We start from the raw sequence: 14724 nt of genomic DNA, 5'->3' as shown, positions 1-14724 counted from the left end.
TCCCGACCTCTACAGACTGATTCATCTAGGTCCCTTGCTCTTCTGTCTCTGATTTGGTTCAACCACAGGGAAATGCCAGTAAGATATCAGAGGGTAGGAGGTATTTATGCCCTCACGTCTCCCCTGCCTTGGCTACAATTCTGGCAAGGACACCATTTTTTTTTTTTTTTTTTTTTTTTTTTACAGTTATAGCTTTTATTAGATGGCCTCTCTTCCAGAGTTTCACCACTCTCAGGGCTTCAATAATATCTTGCCTCCTCTTGCTCCTTCAGGCCTAGAGGTAGAAGCAGCTTCCATCCCTTGTCAGTTTTCTTTTAACCTGGCTCCCAGGTCCACACATAATTCCTTCATTAAATCATCTTCAGTTAAATGCTTTGAGTCATTTGTTTACTACTAAGACCCTGACTGATAAACTTACTGTTAACTTTTGGAGAACAAGTAAGATGTCTTATTATCTTTATAGATTCAAAGTCTAGTATCTGGCCTATAATTGGTATTCAACAAGTATGTACTGAAGAAGAAATGACTAAACCAATGGCTGGCAAACATTTTTCTGTACGGGTTTAGATAGCAAATATTTTAGGCTTTGCAAGCCATAAGGTTTCTATCACAACTATTCAACTCTGCCATTATAGCATGAAAGCATACAGAAACAATATACAAACAAATGAGTGTGACTGTGTTCTAATAAAACCTTATTTATAAAAAAACAGGTGTCAGGACAGATTTGGCCCATAGACCTTAGTTTGCCGACACCTGGAGTAAACAAATGAAATACATTTATAAAAGTGCATTTTTTTCAAACTTAATTTAACATAAAGATACCTAGGGCTTCCCTGGTGGCGCAGTGGTTGAGAATGTGCCTGCCAATGCAGGGGACACGGGTTCGAGCCCTGGTCTGGGAAGATCCCACATGCCGCGGAGCAACTAGGCCCGTGAGCCACAATTACTGAGCCTGCGCGTCTGGAGCCTGTGCTCCGCAACAAGAGAGGCCGCGACAGTGAGAGGCCTGCGCACCGCGATGAAGAGTGGCCCCCGCTTGCCGCAACTGGAGAAAGCCCTCGCACAGAAACGAAGACCCAACACAGCCATAAATTAATTAATTAATTAATTAATTTTTTAAAAAAAACAAACAAAAAAAACCCCAACAAACTACTGGCTTTGATACAGAAAATAGATTATCCTTAAAAAAAAAAAAAAGATACCTAATATATAGGTAAACACAGAGAACCCTCCAAAACATTTACCTGAAATTCTTAAGCAATTAAAACTAGCAATTAATTTTATTTTAATTTATAGTATATACTTATGTATAACATACTTAACCTACTATATTATATCAATTAATAAGCACAGTTATATGTCATGCATTATCAAAGTCTTCTGATATTAACATACATGTATTTCTAGAAATAGAACCATGATGGTTTATAGGATATAAGAACAATATGCACTGAGTCATTAAAAATACTTAAGAATAATTGCCCTTGACTTACAGTATTTGCTTAACATTATTCCTTAGAGCAAACTTAAAACTGTTTTACTTTTACAATAATATCATAATGGTATAAAATATATACCTGATTTGTCTTTAAAATCCACAGAAAAACCTTCAAAGTCTTCCAGATTAAACTCTACTCTGGCACGTGTTATATCTTTGTTTTTTTACTAAAAATGGAATAATCTGGGTAGCACCAACATAGGTGCCACTGAAATTAAATACATCCTAAAATATAAAAAAAGAAATCATAATTAGAAGGTAGAGTAACAATTTATGAAAATAATGTAAACTAAAAATTACATTGCAAGACAGTAGATCTTAAAAGTCCTCATTATGAGAAAAAAATCTGTATGTTTGGTGACTGATAACTAGACTTACCATGGTGAACATTTCACAATATATACAAACATTGAATCATTATATTGTACACCTGAAACTAACAATGTTATATGTCAATTATACCTCAATAAAAAATTATACTCATGTTTATCAAGGACATTATTACAGTAGTATTCTATACAAATTAGTTACATTTTCCTTCTTCCCCCTCCCTCCTGCATGTAATCAGTTACCAAATCCCATTAATTCTGACTCCTTCACCTCTTATCTTTATTGTAATTGTATAAAGTTAGTAACTCATCACTTTTCATTTCATTGCTAGATTTGACTTTCTCCAATTCTCCCTTCGACACCTAAGTCACAATTAAACTAATTAAAAATTTGACCACATCACTTGCTGTCTTAAAATTTGATGATTCTCCTCTACAGGAGATCTACAGGACAATGTCAAGTTTGTTAGCAGGGCTCATAAAGTTCACCATGACCTTCCCCTGCCTCATGTTCCAGCCTCATCTAGCTCCACTCTCACCCCTATGACTTCATATTTCAGCAAGCTGTATGACTTGTCATTTCCAACCAATACCTGACGCTTTTCCCTTCTGTGTCTTTATCAAGGTGTCTCTTCTGTCAGAAGGCCCTTCTCTAACTTGTAATTGCCTGATAAAATACTATGCATCCTTCAAACGCCAGTTGGATAAGCCACAATTAATTACAGTATGATCAGGACTACTTCTGTTCCTTATGTTTACTCACATTATGACATCATAAAGTCCATTTATTTGTCTATTTATATCTCTTCTAGTGGACCTTAAGTCTAATTCATTGTTACATCTCTAGCACCTATCTGACATCTAGCTTAAATATATAAGAAATGTTTATTGAATGTATCTTAACTTTAGCTTATATGCCAGGCATGTGTACACCACAAAGCTCTGCAGGATTCCTCTTCTGGCAGAGTAGCTATATATACTCTACAGTTCCTTAGTAAAAGAATCACATACACCATTAAAAGAGAAAGAGGCAACAGTATCCTAATGCTGAGAAAAACATGGCATTAAGGTCAACTGTCCACTATTTGCTTCACTTAAAATATCAACCCAGTTCTACAGGTGAAATTTGTGAAATCCAAAACAGGTAGTGAAAGTTTGATGCTTCATATGCAAAAAATCACTCCTCTTATCCCATTTCTGGTCTTTCCCCTAGGTTCATTTGGATAAAATTTCCTAATTGTTATTAAGACACACAGTCAACGCCACACAGTTATTAGATATATTGCTAACAATATCTGGTAATACTAGAATATGGTTTTTAAAAGGTAACTAGGCAGCAATGTTTAAAAATCCAACATAATTAAGAAATATTGATAAATACATATTAAAGTCCTATAAATTACTCAGTTGTACCATAACATGCAAAGCCTGCCACAAATATCTTTAGGACTAGGAAATGCAATATTTAAAGTCTCCATCTTTGTCTAACAGTGTTCAAGGAGGGACACCATATCAATTGAAAAAAAGCACTCTGGATACTACAGGAATCACCATCGTCTTAGATAAGCTAGCTTAGTATCCATCAGTCTATCTGGACTTACCATGCCTTCAACACTGAATAAAAGAAAGGTTAGAAAATTGTAACTTAAAGCCTAGATTTGTGGTGATGCCGTTAAAGTGCAGACTAGTGGTAAGGCCCTACCTGAGGCAACCAGCAGCCTTATCAATTTCTACTCAATTTAGTTCAGCACCAGAATGGTACTAGGTACTGGGGATAGAAAAACAAAAGGGCAGATAACCTGAAAATAATATGACAATTGCTACAATGGAGATGTTCCCAGAGTTTAAGATGTTTGGATCAGGGAAAGTTTCTTTAGGTAGGTAAGACCAGATCTAACTCTGAAAGCCTGGACAGGAAAAAAAAAAAAAAAAAAAAAGAAAAGCATGTATGTGCGCTCTATCAACTGTAGAACAAAATTTTATTAGGGTACAGAACAATAATTCAAAAAATAAATTTGATTATAGTTCAGAAAATGTAAATCAAGACCACAGTGAGGTATTTTATACTCAATAGATTGGCAAACATTGTGTCTTATAATACAACTTATGGAGCAACAGAATGTGGATCAATGGAAACTTGAGAAGAAAATATGGAAATAATCTTGTGAAGTCAAATATGTACATAATCTGCATCTCAGCAACTCCATTCCTAAAGAAACTCTTTCATAAGTACCTTAGAAGATATGTACATGAATGTTCATAGCTATAGTATTTGTAATACCAAAAAAAACAGACACTAATTGGATGGACAATGGAATGAGTCTACAAATTACAGTATGTCTACATAATGGACTATTAAGCAGCAGGGAAAATGAATAACGTACAGCTACACATAACCTAGATGAAGTTTAAAAACATAATATTCAATTAAAAGTAACCCATCAAAGATAATATATCTTTGTTATAAAGCTCAGAAATGAACAAACTAAACTAAATAAGGAACCGTTAAGGAATTCATACATATGTGGTAACCTAATTAGAAAAAGTAAAGGGAGAAAAATGACAAAATTCAGGAAAGTAGTTATCTCTTAAGAGGGGTAGGACCATGATGAAGCCTACAGATAATTTAACTGTTCTGCTACTTAAGTTCAGTGGTGAATTCTTAAACCTTCATTAATTGGCTTAACACTCTGCTTCATCACTTATACTTATATTACATATATTAATTTCTATGTGACAAATTACTACATAATAAAAATGTTTTAACCTAAATGGGTTGACTAGGGACACATAAATAAAAATCACCACACTCATAAATTGATTATACAAATAGGTAACATACTCACCGGATTGACTTCGACATCAGCAATCTCAACAGATCCACCCAACCTAAGGTCTATGTCTTCTGCATGGCGAATAGCAATCTATTTAAGAAAAACATAAAACTCTGTAGAAACCACACTAAAATATACTCATGTACTGCTGAAGTATTACCTGGCATTTATAGAACATTTTATAATTTAAATAATCATAACTTATTATAAATGTCACAAGATTTATTCTGGCAGTTATCATCTCATTTCTTGTGATGTACAATTGATATTCCTAAAGGAGTGAATTTTCAACTCTTAAAAACTTCCATCACAAAGGGGACCAGCTGACAGCTTGTGAATTTGACTGAAGAGTTCTACCCATTTGCCTTGACATTATTGCTTCAAACTCTGTGTGAGCCTTTTGTATTTACCTAATTCCAAAGGAATATTCAAAATTAAAACAAGCAAGAAACTGAGTGCAAACATAGAAAGATACTAATATCCAAAACAACCATAATTCTAATGAGAGCAGCTAAAAATTGCTGAGTATATGGGCCAAGTATACTGCTAAATACATTATCTCCTTTTTAATCTTCAGTATTCTGTTAATACTCTAATTTCCAAGTGAGGAAAACTGGGGCTTGAGGTCACAAAACTTGAAAGCAGCAGTGGCTAAACTTGAACCAAGAACCGCCTGAGCACTCAATTTCTTCCAAGAAATTTAAGACAGTGAAATAAGAATTTAGTCCTATAACTCCTACAAAATAAGAACTATAGATTACATGAACGTATAATTGTCTAATCAAAATCTCAGAAGCACAAAAATATCATTCCCTGAAAGCCCTACCTGTATAAGAATAGGTTAGCGGTCAACTTCGAGATTTAAATCTAAATGTATATTAAAGAAAGAGATATGAGTGTATTTCACTCTTTCGATAGAATCAGTGACATTGTTTATAGGTAAAGAAACCACAAAATACCATTTTTTCAGAATTATTAAGGAAAGTGAGTGCCATCTAGACAATCTTATTAACCGAACTGCTTAATTCATACTACTATATGATTTCTATATTTTATTTACAGAATATATAGTACCTAAAATACTTGACTAAAATCATAAGAAGCATAACTCAATGCTTCAGAAGTAATTACAAATCAATATATGCTTCAATGATGAACACCGTATGTAAGTCTCAACACCCCCATGGCTGCCTTTTACTCACTTCTCCTTTCGTGGGTAACTGAAGATTCCAGGCTGCCATAACCTATTTACTACCCTCACCAACTGCTCACTTGACCTTTTCATCTCCTGAGACTTAATCTGTACCCTGGACAATATCATCCGTCACAAATCCATGGCCTCAGAAACCATACATTCATCCATCCCTCTCTTTCTCACAACCCTCTCTCATCCCTGCTTTCTCACCCATTTTCAGAGACAAGAGTTCCACGATGTCACATGTGTGATGTTTTCCTGATCAGCCCCAATTTACCTGTCTCCATTTTCTCCTTTATTCAACAAAGTTTATCATTCCAATTTCTCACCAATATATTCGATCCACTTATATTCATCTTGATTTTCACAGGGGTAACAGAAATAACCTCTATCATCTCTAAGATTAATCCTTAGCCTTCAGACCAACATGTATAAGCAATGGCCTCTTTACTAGACATCTCTACATAGGGATGCAAAAGGTGCCTCAAACTCATGATTTCCCTCTAAAATCTGCTACTCATCCTCTAATCTTTCTTCAAATGTTGTTACCACCTGTCTCACACCTGACTTACCTGTTTTATTTATATGTGAGCCCTTTCAACCATCAAACCCTAAATATTCATCTCCTAAATTTGACTAGAATTTGTCTAGAATCCTACCTCCTGAGAACACAATCTTCTCCTGCCTGGACATCATCAGCAGACTAATAACTCTGCACTGGTCCCAGTTTAACACTGCTCTATAACCAAAGTGATGTCTGAAAAATGCAAATCTGATTGTGAAACTCTCCATCCTTAAAAACTCCAAGCTCTTAAGATGAAATTTTGACTTCCTAAGTTGTTGCTAAGGACCTGTATGACTAAAATTTATACAGGTCTCTAAATACATCTTTCCCCACTATCATCCATTCAATCTATAACCAAGTCATGTTAAACTAAGTTTTTCATATCTGCCTTGTAGCTCTCTCTCTCCTCCCATGCCTGAACACATTCAATTTTGTCTTCCTTGAATACTCTTTCCTCCTCTCCTCCCTCACCCCACTACTATCCCTTTCCTCTGGCTGATTCTTAACTCTGGTGTCTTTTAGATGTATCTTCCCCTAGGAAACTGCCCCTGACCATTTAAGCATGGGTTGCAAACCTCTCCCGTGTACGCCCTCAGCCTACTGTATTTCTCCATCATAGTACTTATTACACTATCTTTTAATTTTGAGTTGTTTGCATCCCCCATCATATTGTACCGTCTTAGAGACCAAGGACCCTAGTTATCTTGTTCAATTTGGCATTCCTAGCAACTGCAGCAGAGCCTAACACATAATATGTGCCCAGTAAGTACGCATGGAATGGATGAATAAAGGAATCTCATTATAGTATACTGTTAAAAAGGTAAGCTTTGTAAAAACAGCATGGTTCTCTAAAATACAGTGGAAACTATTCTCAGTAAAACCTATATTTTAGTGGCTATGTTTTTTATTTATTCCAAAATAATATACAAAAATTCTGCCCAAATATCAGACTGTATACCACAATATACACTTTATAAATATCTTTCAATATATACTTTTTTTTTGTAATTTATTTATTTTATTTATTTATTTTTGGCTGTGCTGGGTCTTCATTGCTGCGCACGGGCTTTCTCTAGCTGTGGCGAGCGGGGGCTACTCTTCGTTGTGGTGCACGGGCTTCTCATCGCAGTGGCCTCTCTTGTTGTGGGGCAGGGGCTCTAGGCTCATGGGCTTCAGTAGTTGTGACGCGCGGGCTCTAGAGCGCAGGCTCAGTAGTTGTGGCGCACGGGCTTAGTTGCTCTGAGGCTTGTGGGATCTTCCCGGACCAGGGCTCGAACCCGTGTCCCCTGCATTGGCAGGCGGATTCGTAACCACTGCGTCACCAGGAAAGCCCCCTATACTTCTTTATAAAAGTAAGATATAATTATTAGTTTGTTTATTTGGGGGCCAGGCAAATTGGTGTTTATTATATTAAGCTAAATGTTATTTAAGAACTAATGGTTATGGGAAATTGAAGGATAAAATGGAGGATACGTCTTAAGCCGTTCATTTTGATCTGATGATAGTGCACATATTACTTTTTTAATGTGAGTGAATGCACACAGTTGATCATCAAATTGAAGATTAAGAGCATTCCATTCCATGAGTTTATAATAAGTAAAATTTACTACAGACTGGTCTTACATGTTTTATTTATTCTGTTTAATGAACACTTAGAGAAGTCCCTAAAATCAAGGTAATATCTTTTCATTTACATAATTCCCAGAACATAAAATAGTAAAACATTTTATGTGTGCTATACAGATATTAACCTCATATACAATTTGCCTATAATTCCTATAGTCATTAAAGCTATTTAAAATTAGCATTCCAAAATTGATTATTTTTTCCTTAGGTATCTAATTAACACCATGGGAAAAACAATCCTTTGCTCTGTGACTAGTGAGGGCTTGTCACAAGTTAGAGATGCCAAATAGTCCAAGTTCATGTGAAAAATGCCTCATATCAATGAAATGTATCCATTTCAACTTAGTAGAAACTTCCATTAGCAACTTCCACCAAAAATATTTTCTACAAATCCTCTTGCCAAGTTCTGCTAACCATTTTTACAACAGATGTATAAGTAAGGTTGTTCATTTTTTAGATTTCTAAAAACTGCACCTCTTTAGAGCTAACTCAATTAGAAATTTAGAATAGAAAAATAACAGAAATTTTAAAAATTCCTCTTTAGTGTCATAATATTAAAACCCATCCCCATTAGAAGAAATCATTAAAACAACCTTTCCAAGAATAAACATGTATTTAACATTTTATAGCATCATACCTACTATTATAAATATCATAACCAAACAAATCCACAGATACATATATAAAGAGCGAACACACCTATGCATAAACATACCTTTGCTCCTGTTATCAAATTTTCCTGCTACGGTAGGAGTACAGGAGATATTGAGAACAGTTAGCCCCCGCAATGGAATGATTCCTTGTGATGGAACGTCAATCACAGACAAAAGACTCTGGTCACAAACCTATAATCAAAAATTTGCAGAAATGCCACATTATCCTTTAAAGTTATTGTTCCAAAGCTTTCATAGGAAAACTTCCAGACCACTACATAGAGAGAGGACCTATAGGCACATAGCATGAGATGATTTTGAAATAGATTTTCAAACACCAGACAAACAATTTGAACTTCAACAAGGATTTGCACCCCTAACCCAGCAAACAGAACTTTTGGCAATGGCATCTTCCAATTCAAACAGGACGATGAAGCTTCTTATCTGAAGTGTTTTCAAGACTTTGCAAAACTTACAAGGAAAGGATGAGATGTATCTCTTGGAGAGATGCCAAAATTCTAGATACTATTTTGACAGCCTGTCTTTTCCCTGATCCTAAAAAACTGAAAGCAAAGTTAGTGGGGAGGCAAGATGATAAAGCAACCTACTCTTCTTTATTATTTCCTTTATAGCCTAATGTCTAAGATATCATTTTGACCTTCAAAAAAGTAACTTACCAAAAGAGTTAAGGTGTGGTTTGTCAGAGGCCAATTTAGGCTTATCTATCATGCCTTAAGTCAGAATAATTTGAAGGGAAATTGGTTAACATATTTTAGGGGATGAGGGAACAAACAGACTTCAGAACTAATTCTGAAGCAACAGAGTAGAAAAGGGTATCCTCCTTTGCTTGTTTGGGCAGCAGACATGTAAATACAAGCTTGAAAGAAAGATCTCAAATGCTAACCTCTACTGTCACTATTAGGAGATCTTAATGTTTCTCAGTTAAAAAAAAAAAAAACAACCTCTATCACCAATTTAAACACCACCCGCCCCACAATTTAAATCAGGAGTAACAACTATAAATAGAATATCTTTAGAATGGCCTTGATCTAGGTCCCAGTTGCTACCATAACAGTCTTGATGACAGAGTGAAAATGAGGAAAAAAAGGAAAAGCATGTAATTAAATACTGAATGTAACATAAACAATGTATATTTTTTAAATGTTAGTTTTTTTGAAATCATCTTTTTTTTTCCAATAAAACAAAATAACAGAAAGAAAGAAAAAGAGGGGTAAGAGGAGAAGGAAGGCAGAGATTAAGGAAGGAAGGGAGAGATAGAGACAAATTTTATGGGAAATTAAAAGGATAAAGTAGATGAAAAGTATTCAGATAAATCTGCTATGAAATACCTAAATATTAGCATTAGTCAATCTATAAAGACTAAAGTATTAACGGCATAGAACTCATGGCAATAAATAGTTCAAATTATAATGTGATCTGATCCAAGTAAGATTTCCAGATTCTACATTACCTTGAAATAAGCATGGTTTTGTCCTATATTGTGAAGAATGGCTTTCCTCCAAGTTGTTAAACCTTGAGGGCTATCACTGAAGAGTATCCTTGGCTCTAAAAGAACGACCTTGGTGTGACCAAGCTAATAAGAGGAAGAAAGGGAACATGAAATTGAAATAACAGTAAACATTTTTTTATCCCCCAGCAGACAACTCAAACTTTGTCAGCTTCATAGAAATTTCTAAAATACGAAGCGTTATCAGATTTTATGGGGTGCTTAAGAGAAAGGAAAAGAGTGGAATATTTACAATGTACTCCTAAACTGAGGAAGGCAGAGAGAGTAAGATAACTCTAAGGAGGAAGTAAATCCATGACTGAGAAGCATGTAGATTAGTCACTGAAGGGGATATTAGAGATCATCTGCCCCACTACGTACAAGGTGTTACCATGTGCTACACAAAAGGAAAAAGTTCAAGGGTCATGTAAGTATGGGAAATAACATGCCAAAAGAGATTATCCAGGCATGTTTCTACTAGAAGTCTTCTCATAGGGCTTAATATGCTGATAATGTACACTTTGCTTATCTGAGAATGGGGAGGTAGTACACTGTGATACACAGAATTACTTAGGCACAGGACTCCCTCGCCCCGTCCTACACAAACCACTTCACAGAACTACGGCAACATAAAACACTTTTTGGAAATGTTGATATTATCCACCTCTCCCATTTTACAGGAAAGCAAACAGTAACCAAGGTGAACTAGAACCCAAGATTTCTAATTCCTCATTCAGTGCTCTTTACAATAGACCCTACTATAAATAATACATATTACTTCTTATTGTCTTAGGAGATTTTAATACATTCGTATAATTAGTTGAAGAACATGATTCGGATAACTGGAAAAATAAACTTTCAAACAAAGCTAACAAAAGATAAAAATGGTCAATTAGGTCCTTCATAATTAATGAAAAACCTTAAATGAACATTTTATTTAATTGTTTCACATTCCTCCTTCTTTACTTTCTTAAGAGTAACACTTCACTTACTCTTAAGTAAGTTCACTTAACCTCAAGGGCTTGAAAAATTGGCCAGAAATAATCTAGTTCAGTATACTGATATCTCAGAGTTTAATTCTTAACCAATCCTAGTGTAGGGAAAGCGGAAATCAAATTTTATGAGAGGGTAACGTCAAAGGCTGTGGAGGCAGATCACTTTGGATGTAAATTCCAATAGGGCATTTACTGCACGTGTGAACTTGTACTAGATAATTAACCATTCTAATGCTCCATTTCCTCACCCATCAATTGAGTTATTAATACATTCCTGATAGAGTTGTTGTAAGGATTAAATGAGATAATACAAGAACGCCATTTTGCATCGTACCTGAGACACAATAATAAATGATACCTTATGGTTATCAGGGGATAAGGGGGGGGGAGGGATAAACTGGGAGATTGGGACTGACATATACACACTACTATATATAACACAGATAACTAATAAGAACCTGCTGCATAGTGCAAGGAACTCTACTCAATACTCCGTAATGGCCTATATGGAAAAAGAATCTTAAAAAAAAAGACTGGATACATGTATACGTATAACTGATTCACTTTGCTGTACACCTGAAACTAATACAACATTGTAAATCAACTATACTCCAATAAATTTTTTTTAAAAATGATACTTATTATTAATGCTAAGTCTACATTACTAAATTGCTCATCTTTTATCTGTTAGAAAAAATACACATGGGGTGAGTATATGAGCAAATTTATATTAGTAAACTTGTCAAACACAGTTATGTAAATAACAGTTAAAGAACTGTATACATATGTTCACCAAAAGACAGAAGAATGTTAACAGAAACACTATTACATTAGCCAAAAATCTGAAACAATCCAAACCCTCATCGGCTGTGTGATGGAAAACTGACTGTATAGTCTAACCAAAGGGAGTGCTATTCAGGAGTGAGAATGAATAATCTATCACCACATGTATCAGCATAGATGCATCCCACAAACCTAATGATGAACAAAAGAAGCCAGGCATAGAAGAGAACATATGGTGTGATGACATTTATATAAACTTTAAAACCAAAATTAATCTATGCTCTTAGAAGTAAGGATTGTGATGATCCTGGGAGGGACACACAGTGACTAGAAGTGTGGACTAGGGGGGTTCTTTTGTGATGCTAGTCATGTTCTGTTTCTTGATCAGGTTGATCTGGGTGTGAGTTACAAGGGTGTTACTAGTTTGTAAAAAATAATTGAGTGATACATACTTTACAATATGTGCACCTTTCTGCAGTATACTATACTTCAATACAAAGTTTTAAAAAGAATTAATAAGTGATTTAAACATAGTGAAAGCAGTAGCTTATTTCAAGCCTGGGGCAAAGGAAAGACCCTACTGATTTCTGACTGCCACTTGCCATCATAAAAGTGGATGGATCTCTTATATCTTAAGGCTATAAGCTTCTTCATAGCTAAAATATGTAAGAACATGATCATGGCCTGGAGACAGAGATGGGATTTAGTAAAACAGCACTGGGTTGTGTTAAATTACTAAGAACATTGGGAAGGGAATTTGGTACACATGTAAAGCATATCCTTGGTAATTAACAGCCATGAAGTTAAGGTCTTCTGGGTTCTACCACAGAAAGAAAGTTAAAATTACATATTGCAGCCTTCACTTTACTTACATTTTTATTATAAGCATATTCCATATGGAATATGGAAGAATTTTCTATTTTTCCTTGCTATATAAATCACATGATCCATTTCATACTGAATTATTAATTACAACTAAATACGAAAAATGCAATAATATAATTTTCTCTATTTTTCTTTGGCATTTATTAAAGAAATAATTTAATTTCAAGTGGCTCCCATGGTATTATATATTTATAGAGTCTCTAATAACAATGTAGTATTGTTGGCACAAAAGCCTTGGATTTCTGAGTTAATTCTAGATAATACAACACATTTTTTAGCAAAGTCTTCATTTATGGTAGAGAAGTGGCTCCAAGAAGATGCTAAGACAGTTTAGTTAACTAAGTATTACATGTCAAATCAGTTTTTACTAACATAGTATATATACGCAACTATATACACATATGCATACTCAACCAATTTATAGCCCTCAAAATAAAAATAATATTCAAGGGAAATCATTACATGTGCAAGACATTTCAGTGTCAGTGTGCTTCCTTCATTGACGCGAAGAATAAATTCTCCCCTTTCTGGAGAATCAAAACCCGGCTGCCATGTCACTTCACATTCCAATAGGGAGTATGGTTCAACAGTGCCTACAGAGAATTTAGAGAGAACAAGAAATTTACCACATTTTAACTATATTTATTTTTTAATACCCAAAATAAGAGATGGCATAAAAATGTAATGACATTTTATAACAAATTATTTAAATTAAACAAAATACAGGGAATACCTTATGCTCCAACTTTAATAGGCAGATCAAAATATCTGAGAAAAAGTATGCCAACATATAGCAAAAAATTTAAAATTTATCAATGAAGCGACACTCTAGGATTAGAGATGACTTTACATCTAGACAGTAGAAAACCATCTGCAATCCCTGATCAAATGTCCCCTCCACATTTCTCAACACTCTGAAACACACCAGACACTCATTCAGTTTTTGGAGGAAGGAATTATCATTACCAGAGGCTTTTTTTTGTTTTAATGTTCACATCCCTAGAGATATAACTTCTGATGTAGCTATTAGTAATTAACACATTTCTATAATTCAAATGTATTTAGAACCCAGGAGGGTATAAGGCACATTTGCTGTGAGCTGCTTTACCTGTTTAAATTCATCATCTCCTTTGGTCTAAGAAAATAATACTTGATGGAAAGAATGACTTAGAAGCTCTTCCCTCAGGAAGAGAGGATCATCTGAGATTCAAAGGCACAGGATACTGAACAGAGAGATGCATGACCATCACAACAAACTTTGCCTTGAGTCAGGTTGACTCACATGCAATGGTAGTTTTCTCAACCTTGAAAAAGGTATAGTGCCTACCTCCTAGTTTTGCAGTGGCCAGATAGGGAGATAACAACACACATAAAGGGATTAACATAGTGTGTAATGCCCAGAAAGCACCCAGTGTCAGATATTATTATTAATACTCTTGAATGCCAATACTATGGTTGGCACAATAATTTATAAAAAGAAGAGAAACTATTCATGGAAGAGCTAACAGTCTAGTTGGGATCCATCAGAATTATATTTGTCTATAAGTAACAATAAGTCCTGTTACAGTGGGTTAGGTAGATACGAGTTTATTTATGTTATGCAATCAGAAGTCCATGGGCAGGTATTCCAGGGCTGCCTTAACAGGTTGACAATGCCTTCAAGGAGCAATGCTCCTAGCTTCCCACACTGCCATTCCTTATCACGTGGCCTTCCTCAGTGTGGAAATGTATCAAAGCACAGTAGTTAAGAAGAGCACAAATTCTCCGGTCAGGCTCCCTGGTTCAAATTTCAGCTCTGACGCTTACTAGCTGAGACTTTGGACGATTTACTAAACCTATGTAACACAGATT

At 35.1% G+C, this 14724-nt stretch overlaps 1 protein-coding gene across 1 annotated transcript in view; it reads right to left on the bottom strand.

The window, feature by feature from the left end:
* Positions 1-14724, bottom strand: part of CFAP47 (cilia and flagella associated protein 47) — a 489567-nt gene that overhangs the window by 416258 nt on the left and 58585 nt on the right. Inside the window, 6 exon segments of the mRNA XM_036839258.1 lie at positions 1581-1665; positions 1667-1726; positions 4677-4754; positions 8746-8895; positions 10175-10297; positions 13336-13466. Of these exon segments, the coding sequence (XP_036695153.1) occupies positions 1581-1665; positions 1667-1726; positions 4677-4754; positions 8746-8895; positions 10175-10297; positions 13336-13466 (627 nt within the window).

Source organism: Balaenoptera musculus, chromosome X (assembly GCF_009873245.2).
Source record: "Balaenoptera musculus isolate JJ_BM4_2016_0621 chromosome X, mBalMus1.pri.v3, whole genome shotgun sequence".
Lineage (NCBI taxonomy): Eukaryota > Metazoa > Chordata > Mammalia > Artiodactyla > Balaenopteridae > Balaenoptera > Balaenoptera musculus.
The sequence above is the reverse complement of the archived record's forward strand: the minus strand, read 5'-3'. Positions and strand labels throughout refer to the sequence as shown.